At 36.7% G+C, this 23,222-nt stretch overlaps 1 protein-coding gene across 13 annotated transcripts in view; it reads right to left on the bottom strand.

The window, feature by feature from the left end:
- CCDC158 (coiled-coil domain containing 158) overlaps positions 1 to 23,222 on the bottom strand; it is a 78,985-nt gene that overhangs the window by 6,912 nt on the left and 48,851 nt on the right. For 11 of the 13 annotated variants that reach the window (XM_043906417.1, XM_043906421.1, XM_043906416.1 and 8 more), the window contains 3 exons: positions 9,627 to 9,784; positions 6,477 to 6,536; positions 3,670 to 3,737 (listed from right to left, as the gene is read on the bottom strand). In XM_043906417.1, coding sequence (XP_043762352.1) covers positions 3,670 to 3,737; positions 6,477 to 6,536; positions 9,627 to 9,784 — 286 coding nt within the window. The remainder of the gene's footprint in view (positions 1 to 3,669; positions 3,738 to 6,476; positions 6,537 to 9,626; positions 9,785 to 23,222) is intronic. The other 2 variants (XM_043906426.1, XM_043906425.1) reach the window with 1 other exon arrangement.

The following is a 23,222-nucleotide window of genomic DNA, read 5'->3' as shown; positions in this document are numbered from 1 at the left end:
AACAATCCCTTAGGAGAAATGGAGTAGCCCTCATAGTCAACAAAAGAGTCCGAAATGCAGTACTTGGGTGTAATCTTAAAAATGACAGAATGATCTTGGTTTGTCTCCAAGGCAAACCATTCAACATCACAGTAATCCAAGTCTATACCCCAATCACTGATGCCAAAGACGCTGAAGTTGACCAGTTTTATGAAGACTTACAAGACCTTCCAGAACTAACCCCCAAAAAAGATGTCCTTTTCATCATAGGAGATTAGAATGCAAAAGTGGGATGTCAAGAGATACCTGGAGTAACAGGCAAATTTGGCCTTGAAGTACAAAATGAAGCAGGGCAAAGGCTAACAGAGTTTTGACAAGGGAACACACTGCTCATAGCAAACACTTTCTTCCAACAACACAAGACTCTACATATGGACATCACCAGATGGGCAATACCAAAATCAGATTGATTATAATCTTTGCAGAATATATATATAGAGAAGCTCTATATAGTCAGCAAAAACAAGACCTGTAGCTGACTGTGGCTCAGACCATAAGCTCCTTATTGCAAAATTCAGGCTGAAATTGAAGAAAACAGGGGCAACCACTTGTCTATTCAGGTATGACCTAAATCAAATCTCTTATGATTTTGTCCCTTACAGTGGACTTGATGAACAGACTCAAGGGATTAGATCTGGTAGACGGAGTGCCTGAAAAACTATGGACAGGGGTTTGTAACACTGTATAGGAGGCAGTGACCAAAATCATCCCCCCGAAAAGAAGAAATGCAAGAAGGCAAAGTAGTTGTCTGAGGAGGCTTTACAAATAGCTGAGGAAAGAAGAGAAACAAAGAGCAAGGGAGAAAAGGAAAGATGTATCCAACTGAATGCAGCATTCCAGAGAATAGCAAGGAGAGATAAGATGAACAATGCAAAGAAGTAGAAAAAAATAATAGAATGGAAAAGACTAGAGATCGCGTCAAGAAAATTAGAGAGATCAGGGGAACATTTCATGCAAGGATGGGCATGATAAAGGACAGAAATAGTAAGAACTTAACAAAAGCAGATGATATTAAGAAGAGGTGGAAAGAATACACAGAAGAACTATACAAAAAAGGTCTTAATGACCTGAATAATCACGATGGTGTGGTCACTCACCTAGAGCCAGACATCCTGGAGTGTGAAGTCAATGGGCCTTAGGAAGCATTACTGCAAACAATGATAGTGGAGGTGATGGAATTCCAACTGAGCTATTTCAAATCCTAAAAGATGATGCTGTAAAAGTGCTACACTCAATATGTCAGCAAGTTTGGAAAACTCAGCAGTGGCCACAGGACTGGAAAAGGTCAGTGTTTTCATTCCAATCCCAAAGAAGGGCAGTGTCAAAGAATATTCAAAGTATCATACAACTGCACTCACTTCGCATGCTAGTAAGGTTACGCTTAAAATCCTTCAAGCTAGGCTTCAGCAGTATGTGAACCGAGAACTTCTTAATGTATAAGCTGGGTTTAGAAAAGGCAGAAGAATCAGAGATCAAATTGCCAACATTTGTTCAATCACAGTGAAAACAAGAGAATTCCATAAAAACATTTACTTCTGCTTCACTGACTACACTAAAGCCTTTGACTGTGTGGATCATAATAAACTGTAGAAAATTCTTAAAGAGACGGGAATACCAGAACACCTTACCTTTCTCCTGAGAAACCTGTATGCGGGTAAAGAAGCAACAGTTAGAACTGGACATGGAACAACTGACTGGTTTAAAATTAGGAAAGGACTATGACAAGCTGTATGTTGTCAATGTGCTTATTTAACTTATATGCAGAGTACATCGTATGAAATGCCATGCTGGATGAAGCGCAAACTGGAATCAAAATATCTGGGAGAAATATCAACCACCTCAGCTATGCAGATGATACCACTCAAGTGGCAGAAAGGGAAAAGAAACTAAAGAGCCTCCTGATGAGGGTGAAAGAGGAGAGAGAAAAAGTTGGCTTAAAACTCAACATTCAGAAAACCAAGATCACGGCATTCAGTCCCAGCACTTCTTGGCAAATATAAGGGGGAAAAGTGGAAACAGTGACAGATTTTATTTTCTTGGGCTACAAAATCACTGCAGATAGTGACTGCAGCCATGAAATTAAAAGACATTTGCTCTTTGGAAGGAAAGCTATGATAAACCTAGTCAGCATATTAAAAAGCAGAGACATCACTTTGCTGACAAATGTCTGTATAGTCAAAGCTATGGTTTTTCCCCCAGTAGTCATGTACTGATGTAAGAGTTGGACCATAAAGAAGAATGAGTGCTGAATAACTGATGCTTTCAAATTGTGGTATAGGGAAGACTCTTTAGAGTCCCTTGAACAGCAAGGAGATCAAACCAGTCAATCCCAAAGGAAATCAACTCTGATTCACTGGAAGGACTGATGCTGAAGTTGAAGCTCCAGTACTTTGGCCACCTGATTCGAAGGGCTGACTCATTGGAAAAGACCCTGATGCTGGGAATGTTGAGGACAGTAGAAGTGAGCAGCAGGGGATGAGATGGCTGGATAGCATCACTGACTCTATTGACATGAATTTGAGCAAAGTCTGGTAGATGGTGAAGGACAGGCAAGCCTGGTGTGCTGCAGTCCATGAGGTTGCAAAGAGTCAGACACGAATTAGTGACTGAACAACAACACCACGAGGAGTCAAAATGACACGGCAGAAAACCAAGAGAAAAAAAATACAGATAACAGGCACAGACCTGCAAGGTCTGGATGATGGAGGCACAGACTACCACAGATTCAACAGCATTTACTCCAAACCACAAACAAGTTCTTCCTATATAAAGAAAATCATACCGAGGTATATCAGTAAAAACTGCCAGAAAATAAAACAAACCCAAACCCAAAGACAAAAAACAATCTTAAAGCTTCCAGGAGGGCAAAATGACAGGTTACATTGAAATGAGGGATAATTAAATTTAGAGCTAACTTCTTAGTGGAGACACTGGAAGCCAGAAAACATTTATAGTAAACTTTTGCTGAATAACCATCATTTTCAGTTTTGTTCTTTTCCATTTATCTTGTTTTCTTCCATAGGAGGGCTGATTTTGTGTCTGCTGGTTTGCCTTTGCCTTCCAAATGCAACCTATTCTCCACCATTATCTTTTACATTTCTTAGTGTTAAAAATTCCTCTTCTAAAAAAAAAAAAAAAAAAATTCCTCTTCTGCAATTTTCTCTAGGGGTTTGAGTCCCTGAGTATGATTTCAGCCCTTCCTATCCTAATTTTTATTTTTTTCCATTTCTAGTTTGAGTTGTGCCATTTTGCTTTTCAATAGATTCTGCTATCTTTCAGTTTCTTCCTTTATCTTGTTTTATAGAGCACATTTTGTCTTTGGAAAGTGTATGGAGCACAATCTGTCTCATATCTCTTTCAGCAATTATTTACTGAATATTTTTACTGAGTAATTTACTGAATTATTTACGGGCCTGCTATGTCCCGGGAAGGTTCTGGGTACTGGGGTATATCCCAACCACTAAAGACATCTGCCCTTGTGCAGATCTGTCTAGCAGGAGGTGACACCCAATCAACAACATAATTAGTAAGTTACATAGTATACAAAATGAGGGGACTAGCAGTGAGTGAAAGGGAAGCCACTGTAGGGTTTAAGCAGGCCCCATTTCTGGGCTTTCATTAAAAACTCACCTGCAGACGGGAATACAAAGCAACCAGGTGGATCTTCCAACTCTCCTACGTGTAACGTGACTGGCTCTCTGGAAACATAAGAATGGTCATGCAAAAACATTCCATTTCTAAACTCAGTGCTAAGATTCATCAACAAGCTGTATAGAATAGACTTTTGGACTCTATGGGAGAAGGCGAGGGTGGGATGATCTGAGAGAACAGCATTGAAACATGTATATTATCAAGTGTGAAACAGATCACCAGCCCAGGTTGGATGCAGGAGACAAGTGCTCAGGGCTGGTGCGCTGGGAAGACCCAGAGGGATGGGGTGGAGAGGGAGGCGAGTTCAGGATGGGGAACACATGGAAATCCATGGTTGATTCATGTCAATGTATGGCAAAAACCACTACAATATTGTAAAGTAATTAGCCTCCAACTAATATAAATAAATGAAAAAGATAATAATAAAAAAACAAGAACAAGCTGGTGAAGGCAACAGTCATGGCTTAATGTATAAACCCAATAAACCCAAGATGGCAGCCATGACCCTGAACTGCAGAAGTCCTCAAGTACTCTATGAGGGAGAACCAGAGTTACGTCATCCTTATGTATTCAGTGGCCATGAACATTCTGCAGAATGAAAATGTAATAACATACAATCTTGGTTGCAAAATTCTTTTTTGTAATAATAGCTATAAAGCCCAGTATTTCTCCCATGGATTCTAAGAGATGCACTCTTAATGATTCATTTAAAATTTAAAAACCAAGGAAAAAAATAACCTCTCTTAGCAATAATAAGTGTCACTTTACAAAACTATCAGACCTATTTAAATCAGTAAGTTGAACTAAACCACATAGTTCTCTGTGGGTTGGATACCAGTCTGAAAATATTATGATAGCAGTTCTCAAAGTGGTGCCCTTGAAAAGGGGGTTTGTGAGGTCAACACTAATTTTATTAGAATACTAAGATATTATTTTCTTTTTAACTCTTAGTCTCTCATAAGTATACAGTGGGGTTTCCCAGAGGCTCCATGATATCTGATATCACACCAGAAAGATGCAGAGGCAGGTATGTGAATAAGCTACCTTTTATTAAGCCATGCATTAACTGTAAAATGATGTCTTCTTAATGATTTGTTTGAAAAGTTATTTTTCATAATAAACTATTATAGTAACATGTAATATACTTACTTTGCTTAAGTATCAAAATGTTTTAATTTTTTAATGCTTAAAATTTATTTTCCAGTACTAAAAATAGAAATGACCTATGTAAACAAAGGCTCTTTGGAATCCTCAGTGATATCTGTGAGTGCAAAGGGGTCCTGAGACCAAAAAGTTTGAGAATATTAGGAGGAAAGCCTTGGAAAAGGTCACGGCTGTGTTGTGTAGTCTTCAGTATCATGGTAAGGAGTCTGTTCTTGCTGCAGTAGGCAATGAGGAGCCTTTGAAGGTTTGGGGGCTGGAATATAGTCTGAGGTGTGCTTTAGGCAGAACAATTTGAAACTGATGCACAGAAGTGATTGGAACTTACAAGAGACTAGACATTTAAAACATCCACACTGAACACTGTAGAGGCTACCACAAAGGTACATGAGTGGTAAAATGGCTTTAAAAGCAGTGTGGTGGGATGAATAATGACTATCAAATGTATCTGTCCAAATGCCAACAGCCTGTGAATGTTACCTTACATGGCACTACAGACTGCAGATGTGATCACATCAAGGGTCTTGAGATGGGGAGACTGTCCTGGAGTAGGTGGAGATACACCTACATTATCCAAATGGCATCACAAATCTCTTTACAGGAGGAAGGCAGGGGGGGTTTTTCACACAGAAGAGGGAGGGCGATGTGACCATCCCAGCAGAAGACTTGAGGATGCCACGCCAGAGGCTATGAAGACAGAGGAAGGAGCCACAAGGCAAAGAGTGCAAAGAATGAAGCGCTAGAGGCCCAGAAGCTCTAAAAGAGAAGGGGAAGGGAATGCATTAAACCCAAGGGCTTCTAAAAGGAGTGTAACCTTGCCAACATCCTGATTGTCCAGGTACCCAGAAGCAGAACACAGGAGTGGTTATAAGCCTGAGCTCAGAAGCAGGCTAGAACTGAGTTCAATTCTGGTTCCTTTATTTACAAGCTGTATGACCTTGGTAAATTGCTGGGCAAGCTGAGTCTTCATTTCTAACCTATATATGGGGATAATAATGCCTATATCATAGATTTGGTTAGACAGACTAAATGAGATAAGTCAGAAACACCCAGATAATAGATGGCTGCAGATATTATTAACAGGATCAGTGAGTGTAATGTTACACACCCAGGTTAGAAGACAATCAAAACTTGTTTCTTTTAGGCTAAGAGAAAGCTGTATTTATAAAGTTTCAAGTTCACTGAATACTGACCAAACAGTAGGGACAGTAAGAAAGTATCTGCTTTAATTCATTCACGAACAAATATTTACTGAAAAGCAGGCAAAATGCTTGGTGCTAAAGATACAGTAATGAATAGGCCTTTCTTTGCCTAACTGGAATTTAAACACTAGAATTCATTTTCATATTCTATGATATAAAGAGGACTCTAATATCTCTATTCTTTCATAAGCAGTAAAAACAGAAAGATAAAAGTTTTTCCTGGCAGTCAGTAAACAGACCCCACAACTATAAGCAACTTGAGGACAGGGCCCATGTGTGTCTCCGCTGCTGTTACATCCCATGGGCCTAGCACAGAACTTGGCACATCACAGGCAGTGAACGATATTCGAATGAATGAATGAATGAAAAATAGTAGTAAAGGGAACATTCGGAAAGTCAGGGGCTGGTCAGATGGTTTCTTACCTGCTAAAAGTTTCACTTGATTTGCTGCCTTCAGTGGATTCCCTTAATGAGTTGTTGCTTCTGTTGGCAGAGGGTGGGAGAAGTTAAAGACTATGTGATGTTATTTTAACTTAGTGATCAAACCAAATTGTTCCTCTGAATACTGCTTTTAGACAGATGCAGATTCAAAAGAGTGAGATTGGGGTGCTGGCTCTTCCCAGTGGAGAGAATGTATGCAGAGAAGTTTGAAGACAGAAGGACAAGGACCCTTCTGGGAATCAGGAGTAGTCCATCTTGGTCAGAGCTCAGTACAGGAGGAAAGCAGGCTGGCGACCAGCTAGGGAGATGCTTCCGTGTCAGTCTGAGAACCATGTGTTGAATGCAGCAGATGCTGGGAGCTACTGAAGACCTGCAGGCCATGCCTTCTGTGACTGAGTAACAAACTAATATTAGCTTTTCTCCTTTTTGGCTAAAGACAGTTCTCAGAAGTTGTTTTTGTTTAGGGGTTATGGATGTAATCTCTCTTTTTAATGGTTTTTTAATGCTCTTTTTAATGGTTTCATTTAAACATTCAGCTATTAGATTATTGATAAAAATAGGACTGTTTTCAGTAAGGTTTTTATAACCCTATATTGAGGCTGTTGCAACTTCCTTTGAGACCACCTTCTTCTCAAAAGTTATGTAAGCTATTATAACTGTAGGAAAAGTATTCCATTTTTGGAATGGCATACCACAGAAATATCTTCATCTGGGTAAACAGCAGCAAAAAAAAAAAGCCTATTAAGTTGACTTCTAGAAAGTAAGTTACTTTAGTATATTTCACTGAAAACCTTTTTTGTTTCAGTTAAACACTACTAAGGCTTTCCATCAATTCCCATCTAAACTATCCAGACTTCCCAAATTATCTGGTCACATGTACAATTCTTAGGCAATTAATAAGATTCAGAATCTCAGATTCCTCTTACCTATGGCATATCTCTAATCTCAGGCTTGATTCAGTAATGCAATCTCTTACTCTATCATCTCTGTATAGATAAATGTAACTCTCAGTTGATTATACAAAGAATAATTTCCAGATTCTAATTTCTATTTTTAGAATAATCAATTGCTCATATGTATTTAACTCTTCTCTAATGCACAAGAGTAGATTTTAGGTCTCCAAGCAAGTTTTGCAAAGGGCTACCCATGGAGTTTGTCAACCTAGAAATGCTTTTGTTCCTGAAACTTTGAAAACTTCAGGCTGAGTTTAGGCTTTGGTGACAAGTCCATTTCTAGAATCACAGCAAATTAACATAAATTCTCTAAAGGCAGGGGCCAAATATATTCATGTTCAACAGAGTCCAATATAGTCAAGCACATCGGTAGTGGTTGAAGTGATGGAATTTGATCAGCGAAGTCATGGTAATCTTGTAGAATGATTAGTTCCGAAAGCCAGGGGCTCTAACGTTTACTTTGTTTACTTCCGAATTTGTCTCTTTGTCTCATAGGAGGCGGCAACTCAATCTATGTCAATGTAATCATTGGTCAAATAAGCTTAATAAATACTGCCCTAGCTTAGAAAGCATATTATAGAGTTACGACAAAAACCAAACTGCTGTTATCCACAATAGCCAAGATATGCAACAACTTAACTGTCCTTTGACAGACAAATGGATAAAGAAGATGTGGTACCTACATACAGTGGAATACTACTCAGCCATCAAAAGAACAAAATAATGCCATCTGCAGCAACATGGATGCGACCAGAGATGATCATACTAAGTGAAACAAGTCAGAAAGAGAAAGACAAATACCACATGATATCACCTGTATTTGTAACCTAATCTATGACACAGATTAACCTATCTATGAAACAGAGGCAGAATGACAGACACAGAGAACAGACCAAAGGAGGGTGCCAAGGGAGAAGGAGGGTGGAAAAGGGAAGGAGCGTGAGTTTGGGGTTAGTAGACATAAGCGTTTATATATAAAATACATAAACAGCAAGGCCCTACTGTATAGCATAGAGAGCTATATTCGATATCCCATGATAAGCCATAATGGAAAAGAATATTTAAAAAAGAATGTACATGTATCTATAAGTGAATCACTTTGCTATACAGCAGAAATTAAAACATTGTAAATCAACTATACTTCAATTTAAAAATTGAAAAAAAATAACTAAAATGCATGAGAACATTTTTTAAAAAGTACTCTGCACATATAAGTGTTCTTGGATGGAGTGACAAGGGGATGTTTCTGACGTGATTCAGAGAATGCAATGTTATGTTAGGTAACCAGACAATCACTAATATTTTACTACTACTATTAACAAGTATTATTAGTAAAATAGACAAATCCAATTAAGATTTTGCTACCTCAGGTTAATAAACACTATCTGAACATCTTAAAGAAACTGGAAATTGTTTACATATAAGTATTATGTCAGAGAGTATGATTTTGAGATATCTGCTATATAACCAGAAAACAAATGTTACAAAAGTGGGCTGTTATAATACTAACAACATATAATTAACGCTGTAATGCTAATAATATATATACTGTGCTAAGATGCTCTAAGTTAATTTAATAACAGCACACATTAAAATTTTAAAACACTATTTGATTTCTGCAAGTACATGAAGGCAGGCACTGGCTGGTAGACTGGTTGAATCACTTTTTGAATCTGACTTTATATTAATTTAAGTCACTGGCACGGATGCCTAGAGAGCCAAAGTTTTCCAATTAGTTTATATTTGAAGAGTATGCAGTTCTCAGGGTTCGAGTTTTGGCTCCACCACATGTGGCTGTAGGTAAGTCAACCTTTTAGAACTTGTGTTTTTCTTATTTTTAAAATGGGATAAATAAATCCTGCTCTGTCTTGCCTCAAACAGTTGCTGTGATAATCAAGTAACATGATGGATGTGAAATTTGCTGGGAACTATAAATTACTGTGTGAATGTAACTTTGGGTCACACCTTGCCCTGACTAATTTCTGAATAGAACAAATAATATTTTCTCTTGATATCAAGTAGTTTCACTTCTGCTAACTCCTCCACTTTCACATCATTTCTCCTGGTAGTGTCCAGATAGCCCTCAAAGTTAATGTACCCTCAACCTCCCATGAGGACACCGTGATGGCCAACCACCGCTGAGGGAGACTTCCCCACTCTGAAGCGCACTGGGTCTTACACAGCCACAAAGGAGACCCCCAGAGACGGCGCTCTCCCGTCTTCCTCGCTCTTGCCCAGAGGCACGGCTGGCTCCTCGTTGATCACACTTCTCAACTCCTGGAGAAGCTGTTTCAAGTCCCTCGTTGGATCTTCCTTTGCGTTAGGTTTCATAGAGTGCTGAATTAAAACAATTTACAAGACAAGGACACTTCGTTTTTTTCAGGTTTGAATGCCATTTCCTATTATAAAATTAATTCAACTGGTAAATTATGGAGGAGAAAAAGAGGAAATAAAAAACCTGTAATCTTACTACTCAGAGATAAATCAGTAATATCCAATCAACACAGTGCTATATCTAATTCATAAATGCATATACCTATTTATGGGCTTCCCAGGTGGTGCTAGTGGTAAAGAACCTGCCTGCCAATGCAGGAGACTTAAGAGCTGCAGGTTCAATTCCTGAGTCAGAAAGATCCCCTGGAGGAGAGCACGGCAACCCACTTCAGTATTCTTGCCTGAAGAATCCCACAGACAGAGGAGCCTGGCAGGCTCATAGGGTCACAAAGAGTCAGACATGACTGAAGTGACTTAGCATGCATGTGCATACCTATTTATACATATTTATACATAAACTAAACTATACAGGATTAACTATACACACCTATTCAAAAGTCTTTTCTTTTACAATTAGCAGGGACTTTATTTTTCAACATAATTAAGATTTATATAATTTTCACACAACAGTAGAATACAAATTCTATTCAAGTTCCCATAGACTATCAACTAGGAGACGCTGGAACATATCCAGGGACATAAAACAAGGTGGAAAAATTTCATGGTCTAAAGGTATTGAAACTATAGAGTCTGTTCTCTTATCACTGTGGAATTATGGTTAGAAATCAATATCAAAAGGTATTTGAAAATAACCTACATATTTTCAAGTGCAATGTGACATTTACCAAGAGAGATCTTTGGTTTAGCCAAGAGATATCTTTTGATTTAGATCTTTAATAAAGCCATTGATTGAGCCTTTATTACTCTCAATAAAGTTAGAGGGCTGAAAAAACACAGAAGGTGATTACAGAGAAGAAAGCACTTAAAGGAGAAATTAATTTCAAAGATATTTCAAAAACCCTGTGCATGTAGAAATTAAATGTCCACTTTTAAATAATGGGTGTATCTAAGAAGCTGTAACAAGGAAAACTAGAAAATATTTGTAACAGAAAAAAGATGAAAAGAGAATTTACCAGAATTTGTTGCATATAGCTGAAGCTACTCAATGCAACTCCTTTTTCTTTTTTACAACATAGTGAAATCATTTAAAAAAATTAATTGACAAACCATTAGCAAGACTCATTAAGAAACAAAGAGAGAAGAACCAAATTAACAAAATTAGAAATGAAAATGGAGAGATCACAACAGACAACACTGAAATACAAAGGATCATAAGAGACTACTACCAGCAGCTCTATGCCAATAAAATGGACAACTTGGATGAAATGGACAAATTCTTAGAAAAGTATAACTTTCCAAAACTGAACCAGGAAGAAATAGAAGATCTTAACAGACCCATCACAAGCAAGGAAATCGAAACTGTAATCAAAAATCTTCCAGCAAACAAAAGCCCAGGACCAGATGGCTTCACAGCTGAATTCTACCAAAAATTTAGAGAAGAGCTAACACCTATCTTACTCAAACTCTTCCAGAAAATTGCAGATGAAGGTCAGCTTCCAAACTCATTCTATGAGGCCACCATCACCCTAATTCCAAAACCAGACAAAGATGCCACAAAAAAAGAAAACTACAGGCCAATATCACTGATGAACATAGATGCAAAAATCCTTAACAAAATTCTAGCAAACAGAATCCAACAACATATTAAAAAAATCATACACCATGACCAAGTGGGCTTTATCCCAGGAATGCAAGGATTCTTTAATATCCACAAATCAATCAATGTAATACACATTAACAAATTGAAAGATAAAAACCATATGATTATCTCAATAGATGCAGAGAAAGCCTTTGACAAAATTCAACACTCATTTATGATTAAAACTCTCCAAAAAGCAGGAATAGAAGGAACATACCTCAACATAATAAAAGCTATATATGACAAACCCACAGCAAGCATCACCCTCAATGGTGAAAAATTGAAAGCATTTCCCCTGAAGTCAGGAAAAAGACAAGGGTGCCCACTCTCACCACTACTATTCAACATAGTGTTGGAAGTTTTGGCCACAGCAATCAGAGCAGAAAAAGAAGTAAAAGGAATCCAGATAGGAAAAGAAGAAGTGAAACTCTCACTGTTTGCAGATGACATGATCCTCTACATAGAAAACCCTAAAGACTCTACCAGAAAATTACTAGAGCTAATCAATGAATATAGTAAAGTTGCAGGATATAAAATTAACACACAGAAATCCCTTGCATTCCTATATACTAACAATGAAAAAACAGAAAGAGAAATTAAGGAAACAATACCATTCACCATTGCAACAAAAAGAATAAGATACTTAGGAGTATATCTACCTAAAGAAACAAAAGACCTATACATAGAAAACTATAAAACACTGATGAAAGAAATCAAAGAGGACACAATCAGATGGAGAAACATACCGTGTTCATGGATTGGAAGAATCAATATTGTCAAAATGGCTATTCTACCCAAAGCAATCTATAGATTCAATGCAATCCCTATCAAGCTACCAACAGTATTTTTCACAGAACTAGACCAAAGAATTTCACAATCTGTATGGAAATACAAAAAACCTCGAATAGCCAAAGTAATCTTGAGAAAGAAGAATGGAACTGGAGGAATCAACCTGCCTGACTTCAGACTCTACTACAAAGCCACAGTCATCAAGACAGTATGGTACTGGCACAAAGACAGAAATATAGATCAATGGAACAGAATAGAAAGCCCAGAGATAAATCCACGAACCTATGGGCACCTTATCTTTGACAAAGGAGACAAGGATATACAATGGAAAAAAGACAACCTCTTTAACAAGTGGTGCTGGGAAAACTGGTCAACCACTTGTAAAAGAATGAAACTAGAACACTTTCTAACACCATACACAAAAATAAACTCAAAATGGATTAAAGATCTAAATGTAAGACCAGAAACTATAAAACTCCTAGAGGAGAACATAGGCAAAACACTCTCCGACATAAATCACAGCAAGATCCTCTATGACCCACCTCCCAGAATATTGAAAATAAAAGCAAAACTAAACAAATGGGACCTAATGAAACTTAAAAGCTTTTGCACTACAAAGGAAACTATAAGTAAGGTGAAAAGACAGCCCTCAGATTGGGAGAAAATAATAGCAAATGAAGAAACAGACAAAGGATTAATCTCAAAAATATACAAGCAACTCCTGCAGCTCAATTCCAGAAAAATAAATGACCCAATCAAAAAATGGGCCAAAGAACTAAACAGACATTTCTCCAAAGAAGACATACAGATGGCTAACAAACACATGAAAAGATGCTCAACATCACTCATTATTAGAGAAATGCAAATCAAAACCACAATGAGGTACCATTACACGCCAGTCAGGATGGCTGCTATCCAAAAGTCTACAAGCAATAAATGCTGGAGAGGGTGTGGAGAAAAGGGAACCCTCTTACACTGTTGGTGGGAATGCAACCTAGTACAGCCGCTATGGAAAACAGTGTGGAGATTTCTTAAAAAACTGGAAATAGAACTGCCATATGACCCAGCAATCCCACTTCTGGGCATACACACTGAGGAAACCAGATCTGAAAGAGACACGTGCACCCCAATGTTCATCGCAGCACTGTTTATAATAGCCAGGACATGGAAGCAACCTAGATGCCCATCAGCAGATGAATGGATAAGGAAGCTGTGGTACATATACACCATGGAATATTACTCAGCCGTTAAAAAGAATTCATCTGAATCAGTCCTAATGAGATGGATGAAACTGGAGCCCATTATACAGAGTGAAGTAAGCCAGAAAGATAAAGAACATTACAGCATACTAACACATATATATGGAATTTAGAAAGATGGTAACGACAACCCTATATGCAAAACAGAAAAAGAGACACAGAAATACAGAACAGACTTTTGAACTCTGTGGGAGAAGGTGAGGGTGGGATGTTTCAAAAGAACAGCATGTATACTATCTATGGTGAAACAGATGACCAGCCCAGGTGGGATGCATGAGACAAGTGCTCGGGCCTGGTGCACTGGGAAGACCCAGAGGAATCGAGTGGAGAGGGAGGTGGGAGGGGGGATCGGGATGGGGAATACGTGTAACTCTACGGCTGATTCATATCAATGTATGACAAAACCCACTGAAATGTTGTGAAGTAATTAGCCTCCAACTAATAAAAAAATAATAATTAATAATAAAAAATTTTTTTAACTTTAACAATATGGTATAGACATCTTACCATGCCACTGAATATTTATAACTATATCCACGTAAAATAATTTCAATAATGTGTTAAGGGATGAACTAATTTTATATAGCTATAGAATTTCAGAAGTAAGGAACCCTCTAGCAATGAGTGAATCTAGCCCCCCCATCACCACTTTACTGATGAGGAAAGAGACATTCAATATTTTCAGACTATGTTAGTTGGAGAATAATATTAAAAGATTTTCAGGTAGCTAGTGTTCCTCAATGAATATTTATAATATAAAAAGAAGCACAGAGGTTCCCAATAGGCACAAAAAGAGAGGAAACCTAATAATAATCAGAGTTTTCCCTGGTGAGCAGGTGGACTTAGTTGGAGGATACTCATGGCTAGAGAGGCATCAAGCATCATAAAGGCATTTTAGCCAGAAGTGTCTGACCCAAGGTAGAGTTACACCTGCCAGACATACTGGTTGCTGAAGGATAAACATTGCAAAAGTTTAGGCTTTGCTTTTCTAGGGTCCATGCCAATCAAGTGTTGATGCTACTGGTATAACCCTCACACTGTGCTTCTCTTCCTATTCCCACTGATAAACCACATAAAATATCCAGTTGAAGATGTCAAGAGTTCTAACTAACTGAATGTGTGGTAAGTATGATTTTACCAGTTTACTGATGGTCATCTTACCGAGACATTACCATGATGAGTTCAGAGTTTCATAAATTAAGATTCCATTAAACTATTAAATTTTATTTCATTGATTTAAAATATACAAATATGTGAACCATTTTTTATAGCTTTTATTTTTTAGAGAAGTTTTAGGTTCACAGCAAAAATGAGTTGATGGTACAGAGATTTCCCATATACCGCACGTGCTGAACCAGTTTCTTAATAATGAATAAAAGCATTTGTTGCTAAGCAGATTCAGTTTCACCAAACACAGGCTTTGTTCTTGTCCTAGCCCTGGTGGACCTCATATCTGATGTGGAATAAAACTTCAGAAGACTTATCCTATTGCAATATTCAGTCATTTCAGTTCTAACCTTGAAATCTCAATATAACACCTGGGCCTTCATATCTTCTGCCCACTAGAAAGTTTACTTAATAAGTTTTGTTATTAAAAAATTTTAAGCCCAGGACACTTATTATAAATTATCAGTATAATAACATACAAACAAATTCATAAAGTTTATTTCATTATAACAAGAGAAATGCTTCTTTCAGTCTCCATTTCCTAATCTGTAAAAATGGGGAAAATAACTCTTACTTTATAAGGATGGCATAAGGAATGAGAAGTACTTAATGTATGCAAAGTAAGTATTTAAAAAGGCTGGTTTCCACCTCCTTCTCCCCCTTAGTGTAAAAACACATGAAGTACCTTATACGCTTCATAGTTACAGATTCAGAGTAACCAGAAAGGTTAATGTGACAATGTATATAGTGTGTTACTAGCAGGACAGAGTCATGAAGATGTCATCAGGGTTAGCTGTGCAGTCTAGCTATGAAGCTCCCCTTGATATACTGACAAACTGATTCTAAAGTGTATATGGGAAGGCAAAAACCTCAGAATAGGAAAGACAACAGTGAAGGTGAACAAAATTGGAGAACTGACATATCCCAAGTTCAAGATTTACTGTAATAAGACAGTGCGGTACTGGTAAAAGAACAGACAAACAGACTGATGGGACAGAATAAAATAAAGATCCCAGGAACAGTCCCATACAAATATAGGCAACTGGTTTTCAACAAAGGAACAAAGGTATTTCAGTAGAGAAAAAGCAGTATTTTCAACAAATGGTACTGGAACAACTGGCCATTCACACGCATTAAAAAAATGAATCTAGATGCAGACCTTATATCTTTCACAAAAATTAACTCAAAGTGAATCACGGACCTAAACATAAAATTCCAGACTATAAAATAGAGGATAATACAGGAGAAAATTTAGATGATTTGGGGATTCATGATGACTTTTTAGATACAAATCAAAAGTATGACCCATGAAAGAAAAGCATCAGTAAGAAAAAAAAAAAAGAAAAGTATCAGTAAGTTGGACTTCTTAACCTTAAAAAATTTTCCTTGCAAAAGATAGTTTAAACAAAAAATGGAAACAAAAATCACAGACTGGCAGAAAATCTTTTCAAAACACATAAGTGACAAAAGACTGGTAGCTAAAATATACCTCCAAAAAGAACCTTTTAAAACTCAACAGTAGGAAAAAATTTTAAACACCCATTAAAAAACGGGCAAATGTTTGGAACAGACATGTCACTATAAAAAAATATGTAGAAGGCAAATAAGCATAAGAAAATATGCTCAACATCATATTTCATTAAGGAATTTCAAATTAAAACTATAAGATATCATACTACACTCCAATTAGAACGGCTAAAATCCGAACACTGACACCACCAAACGTTGACAAGGTTGGGAGCACCAGGAACTCTCATTCACTGCTGGTGAGACTGCAAAATGGTGCAGTCACTTTGAAAGACAGTTTGGTAGTTTCTCACAAAGTTAACATGCTCGTACTATAAAATCCAGCAACCATGCTCTGTAGCATTTACCTAACAGAGTTGAAAACTTATGTCTATGCAAAACCTGCACACAGATGTTTATAGCAGGTTTATTCGTAACTTGCCAAAACTTGGAAGTAATCAAGATATCCTTCAAAAAGTGACTGGACAAACTGTGGTACATCCATACTATGAAATATTATTCAGTAAAAAAAGAAATTTAATTATTAAAGGATGAAAAGATACGAAAAAATCTTGCAAGCATATTGCTAAGTGAAAGAAGCCAATCTGAAAAGACTATAACTAGATGACTCTGGTTAGATGACATTCTGGAAAAGACAAAAATATGAAGACAGTAAAAAGATCACTGGTTGCTAGGGGTTCAGGGGAAGGGAGCAACAGACGAAAAGGTGAAGCACAGGGCATTTTTTGAGCAGTTAAACTATTCTGCATAGTACTGTAATGGTGGATACATATCATCATACATATGTAAAAATGCACAAAACGTACAATATGAGGTGCATGTGATGTTCAGTAGTGTCTGACTCTTTGCGTTCCTTTGCGTAGCCTGCCAGGCTCCTCTGTCCACAGCATTTTTCAGGCAAGAATGCTGGCGTGGACAGCCATTTCCTACTCCAGGGGATCTTCCCGACCCAGCAATCAAACTCACGTCTCCTGTGTCACCTGCATTGCAGGCAGGTTCCTTACCCACTGAGCCCTCAGGGAAGCCCCACAGTGAGCCCCAGTGAAAATTATAGACTTTAGTTAATAACAACATATCGATATTGGTTTAACAATTATAACAAATGTACCACACGAATGTAACATGCTGGTAACAGAGGAAGCTGGGGGGAGAGAGGAGGACAGTAAAGAGAATCTATGGGAGCTCTCTATATTTTCTGCTCAATTTTCTGTATGGCTAAAATCACTCTAAAAAAAGTCTATTAATTTTAAAACAAAAAGAAATCCGTGAACTTTGAAAGTAAAAATGACAACATAAAGTCATATCAATCTATATGTTTATCAGTAAGGTGTGATAGAAGAGTGGCCATTATACCATACCCTTCCCATCACCATTTGACCATTCTATACATAAAATTGCTTGTTTTAGCTTTAATATGCAATAATTATTAACTGATTATAAATGAGCTTGAACATTTTTCATGTTTATGGACCATATGCATTTCTTATATGAATTTTATATACATGTTTTTTCTATACTTTTCTTTTAGAATATATGCTATCTTTAGCCAGGTATGTAAAAACTCTTTATATTTTATATTAACCCTTTGTTTACTAGAAATATTTTTCTAGTTTGTGATTTCACTTTAGTTTATGGTGGCTTCTGATTTAAGTATCATTTACTCAAAATAGTCAATTATTCCTTTTCATGTCTGTAAATCTTATAATACTTTCACTTGTAATACTTTTCATTAAAAAGTTTATTTTTAACACTTTATTGTTTGATTTATATGGAACAAATTTTGATTTATAACATGAACAAAATACACTTAAAAAATTAGAAAATAGCTAGGAGATGAATGATTTAAAAACATTCTTTACATATGACTGGCTGGTTATGTATGGCTGGTTATGACTATCTTGTCTGGCTGGTAAAGAAACAGCTACATACAAGTTCTTCATAAGGTTACTGGAACCCATCAAAGAATCTTGCTCTCCCTCATTTCAATCCTTTGACCCTTAGGATATACATTAAGGCTATTTCGAGGGGACATACATTTTCAGGTTAAAACTTATACAAGCTTTTTGACTTCAAGGGATGAATATGAGCTTATACTGTCATTGTTAAACTTAAGGTTTATTTTGTGATTTGATTAGCCTCCTATTACATTTTGACTTTGAAATTGTCCTATGTCAGACTTGTTTCCAAAATAACTTGCAAATTATATCTCAAATGCACCTCCATCTTCTCCAAATACTGTTCTCTCCAATGGCCTTGAGTCCACTGTAGGCAAACATGAGTTATAACTTAAGATAAGTAATGTCTAGGAGAGTGTGTGCTTCTCAACACCTTCTATCTCCACTCTCCAAAGACAGAAGATAAATGAAAAAGCTAAAAATAAAAGCTTGATCTCATTCAGTTTGAATTAGACTATTCTATTTTAAGAATGCCTGACCAAATCCATCTCCTATAATACTTATATTCCTGTCAGAAGATTGTAATAAAAATGGAATATGAATATACTATTTAGAATATAAATATATTATTTATATTGTATATTAAAAATGGGTGAATAGGAAACCAAAGTTATACAAAGTCTTACTGAAAATCTTGCTCACATCATGCATACTTCAGTGACAAAGATCAAGCACAGCTAGCACAAATTACAGTGCGTGTGTATGGAATCTGATATAGAAATAAAATAAATTACATTATCCTGGAATTACTCTATTTTAAATGCTAAAATAATCTTTATCTACAACTTTAATCTACAATGCTTCTGTGTCAGGCTACCAATTATGTGTGTGTATCTGTGTATGTATGTATATACATACAAATACATACACACATGTTCTTGGTTTCTCAGCTTAGATCAATCAGATAATAAAATGTTTCCAATTCTACCATTTTCTCTTCTATTATTAATAACACTAGGGCAATCAATTGGATAATTTTTAATGTCTTTGGACCTCTGAAAGGGTATAATCCTCAGTCACAACGACCTAATGAAATACACAATTAGTTCAGGTAGAGTATTTATTTATAGCATCATCTATTTATTTTTTTATAAATAGCATTCAACAGTGTGGTGTACATAATCAGTACAGCAAACTAATTAAGACGACAAATTCTAGACTCAGGCCATCTTGGTTAAGTTTTGGCACAACTGTGTTTTTGGAGTGTGAACTCTGTATAACTCATTTAGCTTCTCCAAGCCTTAGTTTCTTTCTTTGAAAAATTGTTGTAACAATAGCATTTATCTCATATGGGTAGTTATGAGGAATAAATTATATAATCTATAGAAAGAATATCATATAGTGCCTGGTGTTCAATAAATAATGACTATTATTAGATTCATGGAACAAGAAGACTAAAATGAAATGAAATAAAGGGGTAATGCAGAACAATTCATGCAGTGATATTCTACTTTTGTTCTACTTTTAAACATTAGACTTGGCATTTATTCCATTTATTTCAGTGTCACTAAAATGACACTAAAGAAATTAACAAGGATAAAGAGGAAAAGAGATAATACTAGATGAGTAATGATGATAAAATTTGGGGAGATGAAAAGCAAATGGGTAATTCACAGCTAATTCAGTGCAGCAAAAAAGCTAACACATTAAGGACCTGCACAGAAGTAGCCAAGAAACAGTGACCTGCTCTGGATCAGAGTATACCAGCAAGAAAGATTCAAGTAATGGAGGCCTCATGCATTTCTGAAGGTCAGGGCAAGGCACAGGGCAGCAAAAATGGGAGCACTGGCTAAAAGCTTATGGCAGAAGCTGTGAGAATACCAGATGTTCTCCCCATGCTGGGTAATAATTCATTCTTTTCCTCTAAATAAAATTAGAGGCTTAATCACTGGATGAGGCTGGACCAAAGGAATTTAAACTCTAAGAGGAAACCTGGCATGGTAGAAGTCAGGCTGCAAACTGAAAATATAAGCACAATAACATAAGGCTGCACAGATACACATGTACCCCAGGCTCCCTGGCCCACTCACCTCTTCAGAACACTAGCAGACAGATCTATATCAACAAGTCAGTAGTAAGAGATTCACTCTGTAGTGGGACTGACAGGACCAAGAAAAAAGTAAGATAGTTTTTGGGTCCCTCAGTTAAAAAGTAATACCTAACCATCTACTAGTTGACAAATCCTGTGAACCTTACCAAGTGCTTTTAATTAGTTTTTTAGGGCCTCAATTTTAAATATTAATGGATGGCTAGTGATGAGCAGACAGTGAAGGAAAAAGCTCCAACATGAAAGACAGACATCAAAACAAACAGAAAAAAATAAATTTGAAGAAACAGCAATGATTCAGCTAACAGAAGAGATTACTGAAAGACTGAAATTAATAGCCTTAAATGGAAATGAGAAAGTACTGCTGCATCCACTAAAGAACATAAAACTATATAAAGAGAAGATTTTAAAAACAAAAAGTCTCCTGGAAATTAAAAAAAAAAAAATGATATTCAGAAAAAAAAATTCAATAGGTATTTGGAAGACAGAGTTGAGGAGTCTTCCCAAAAGTTGGGAATAAAATACAAGATAGAAATTGAAAGCCAAAATTAAAGAAGACTGGAGACTAAATCCAGGAAGCCTAATAGGTGACTTAACAGGAATTCCAGAAAGAACTGTAAAAATGGAGGGAGAAAAGTGATCAAATAAATAATACAAGAGAATTGCTGAGAGGAAAGAACATAAGAGCACCTATACAGTGAAGGGAAAAAGATCCTCAGCAGAGATCACCCTGAAATGAATACTAGGGATAAAGAAAGGACTCCAAAAGCTTCGAGAAACAAACAGGTCACATACACAGGCGCTGGAATCAAAACAGCAAAACAGCAGCAGCATTTTGTGTATCAATCAAGTATAAATGAAGAACAAAGGTATTTTCAGACATGCAAGGTTTTAAAACAATGAATGGAATGCACCCTTTCACAGGAAACTCCTGCATTATACAATCCCCGCCAAATGCTGGTGAGGCTGTGGGCCAAGAGGGACTCACACTCGCTGCCGGTGGGAGTGCAAAACGGTACAGCCACCCTGGAAGACAGTTTGGTAATTTCTTACAAAACTAAACAGATTCTTACCATATGACCCAGCAATCATGCTATCTATATTTGCCCAAGAAGTGAGTAAGTGTTAGTCGCCCAGTCGTGCCCGACTCTTTGCGAACCCATGGACTGCAGCCCACTAGGCTCTTCTGTCCATGAGATTTCCCAGGCAAGAATACTGGAGTGGGTAGTCATTTTCTTCTCCAGAAGATTTTCCCGACCCAGGGATCGAACCCAGGTTTCCTGCTCTGCAAGCAGATTCTTTACCGACTGAGCTACACACAAGAAGTCTGTATTTGCCCAACAAAGTTTAAAACATATCTACACAAAAAACTGCACATGGATGTTGACAGCAGTTCTATTAATAATTATCAAACCTTGGAAGCAACCAGAGTATCCTCCAGTAGATGAACACATAAACTGTGGTACAATGGATTACCATTCCATGCTAAAAATAAATGACTATCAAGCCATGAAGAGACATGGGGAAAGCTTAAATGTGCATTGCTTAAGTGAAAGAAGCCAATCTGAAAAGACAACATATGGCATGATTCCAACTCATAGGCATTCTGGAAACAGTAAAACTAGGAGATAATAAAAGATCAGTGGTTGCCAGGGGTGGAAGGAGGGTAAGGATCAATAGGCAGAGCATAGAGAATTTTAGGATAGGAAAGTGAAAATACTGTGTATGATATAATAATAATGGATATGTATCAGTAATGACACATTTATAAACACTGGTACAAATCCATAACATGTACCACACCAAGAACAAACCCCAAGGTAAGCCATGAACTTGGGGTGATTATGATGTGTCTATGTAGGTTCATCCTTGATAACACATGTATCATTACAGAGAATGATGCTGATAATGGGGACGCTGTGCATGTGTGAGGGCAAGAGGTATATGGGCAATCTCTGTATCCTCCTTTCAAATTTGGTGTGAATCTAAAACTGCTCTAAAAAATAAAGTCTTGAAAAAAAGGAAGCAAAAAAACCAGACAAAAATATGACTAGAAATCAAGAGAAACAATGGTTACAATTGGGATTCAATTCAGGGGATTCAAACAATGGAGCTATAATACAGCAATTAAAAAAGTAATGTTATCTAATAGTACAAGTTTCAGAAGTAAACAAGAGAATCGGGTAGAAAAACATAATCAAAAATATAAAAGATACAAATTTCCCCAAATCAATGAAAGATATCAATCCATACATCCAGGGGGATCAGTGACCCACAAGAGATATAAAGAATATAGGTAGGCACATCACAGTCAAACTGCTTAAACCAAAATCTTCACAGTGGTCAGAGAAAAAAATTACCTTCAAAAAAGCAACAGTAAGAGTTAAAACTGATTTGTCAGTAGAAACGATGAAAACCTGTACCCAGTATTTTATCAGTACAATGAATTCATTCATCCATTAGACAAATATGTACTGAATATCTACCACATGCTAGATACTCTTCTAGGTACTCAGAACACATCAGTGAACAGAACAAAGAATGTATATTACATTTAATATGTAAAATTATATAATAAACATTCATAATAACATTTTTAAGGGAAGAAATTAATTGTATAAAACAGGCTTAACAATCTACTCAGAAAATATACTTCATTATTGCTGTTAGAATAACTCAAATTTTTAATTTAATAGACTCATGACTAGTACTTTTTCAGTGATGGATGAGATTCTTTATAATCAAGTATAGTCTATGTATTAAAGAGCCTATCTTACTAGGCTGGCTTTTAGGTAATGAAAAGTCATGAAATTTTAGAGCTGATCTTCTAGAAAACCCTAGAGATGATCCATAGTCCAGACTCCTCATTAGAGATGAAAAGGCACAGTATTATTTAACTCAATTTCCAAGGTCACACAAAGAAGTCAGAGACACATCTTAAGCCCCAGTGACTCCTGGTCAAATATGCTTTGTTGCTGTTCTTTGTTTGTTGTTTAGT

The sequence above is a fragment of the Cervus elaphus genome, chromosome 6 (assembly GCF_910594005.1).
Source record: "Cervus elaphus chromosome 6, mCerEla1.1, whole genome shotgun sequence".
NCBI classification, from domain to species: Eukaryota; Metazoa; Chordata; class Mammalia; order Artiodactyla; family Cervidae; genus Cervus; species Cervus elaphus.
The sequence above is the reverse complement of the archived record's forward strand: the minus strand, read 5'-3'. Positions and strand labels throughout refer to the sequence as shown.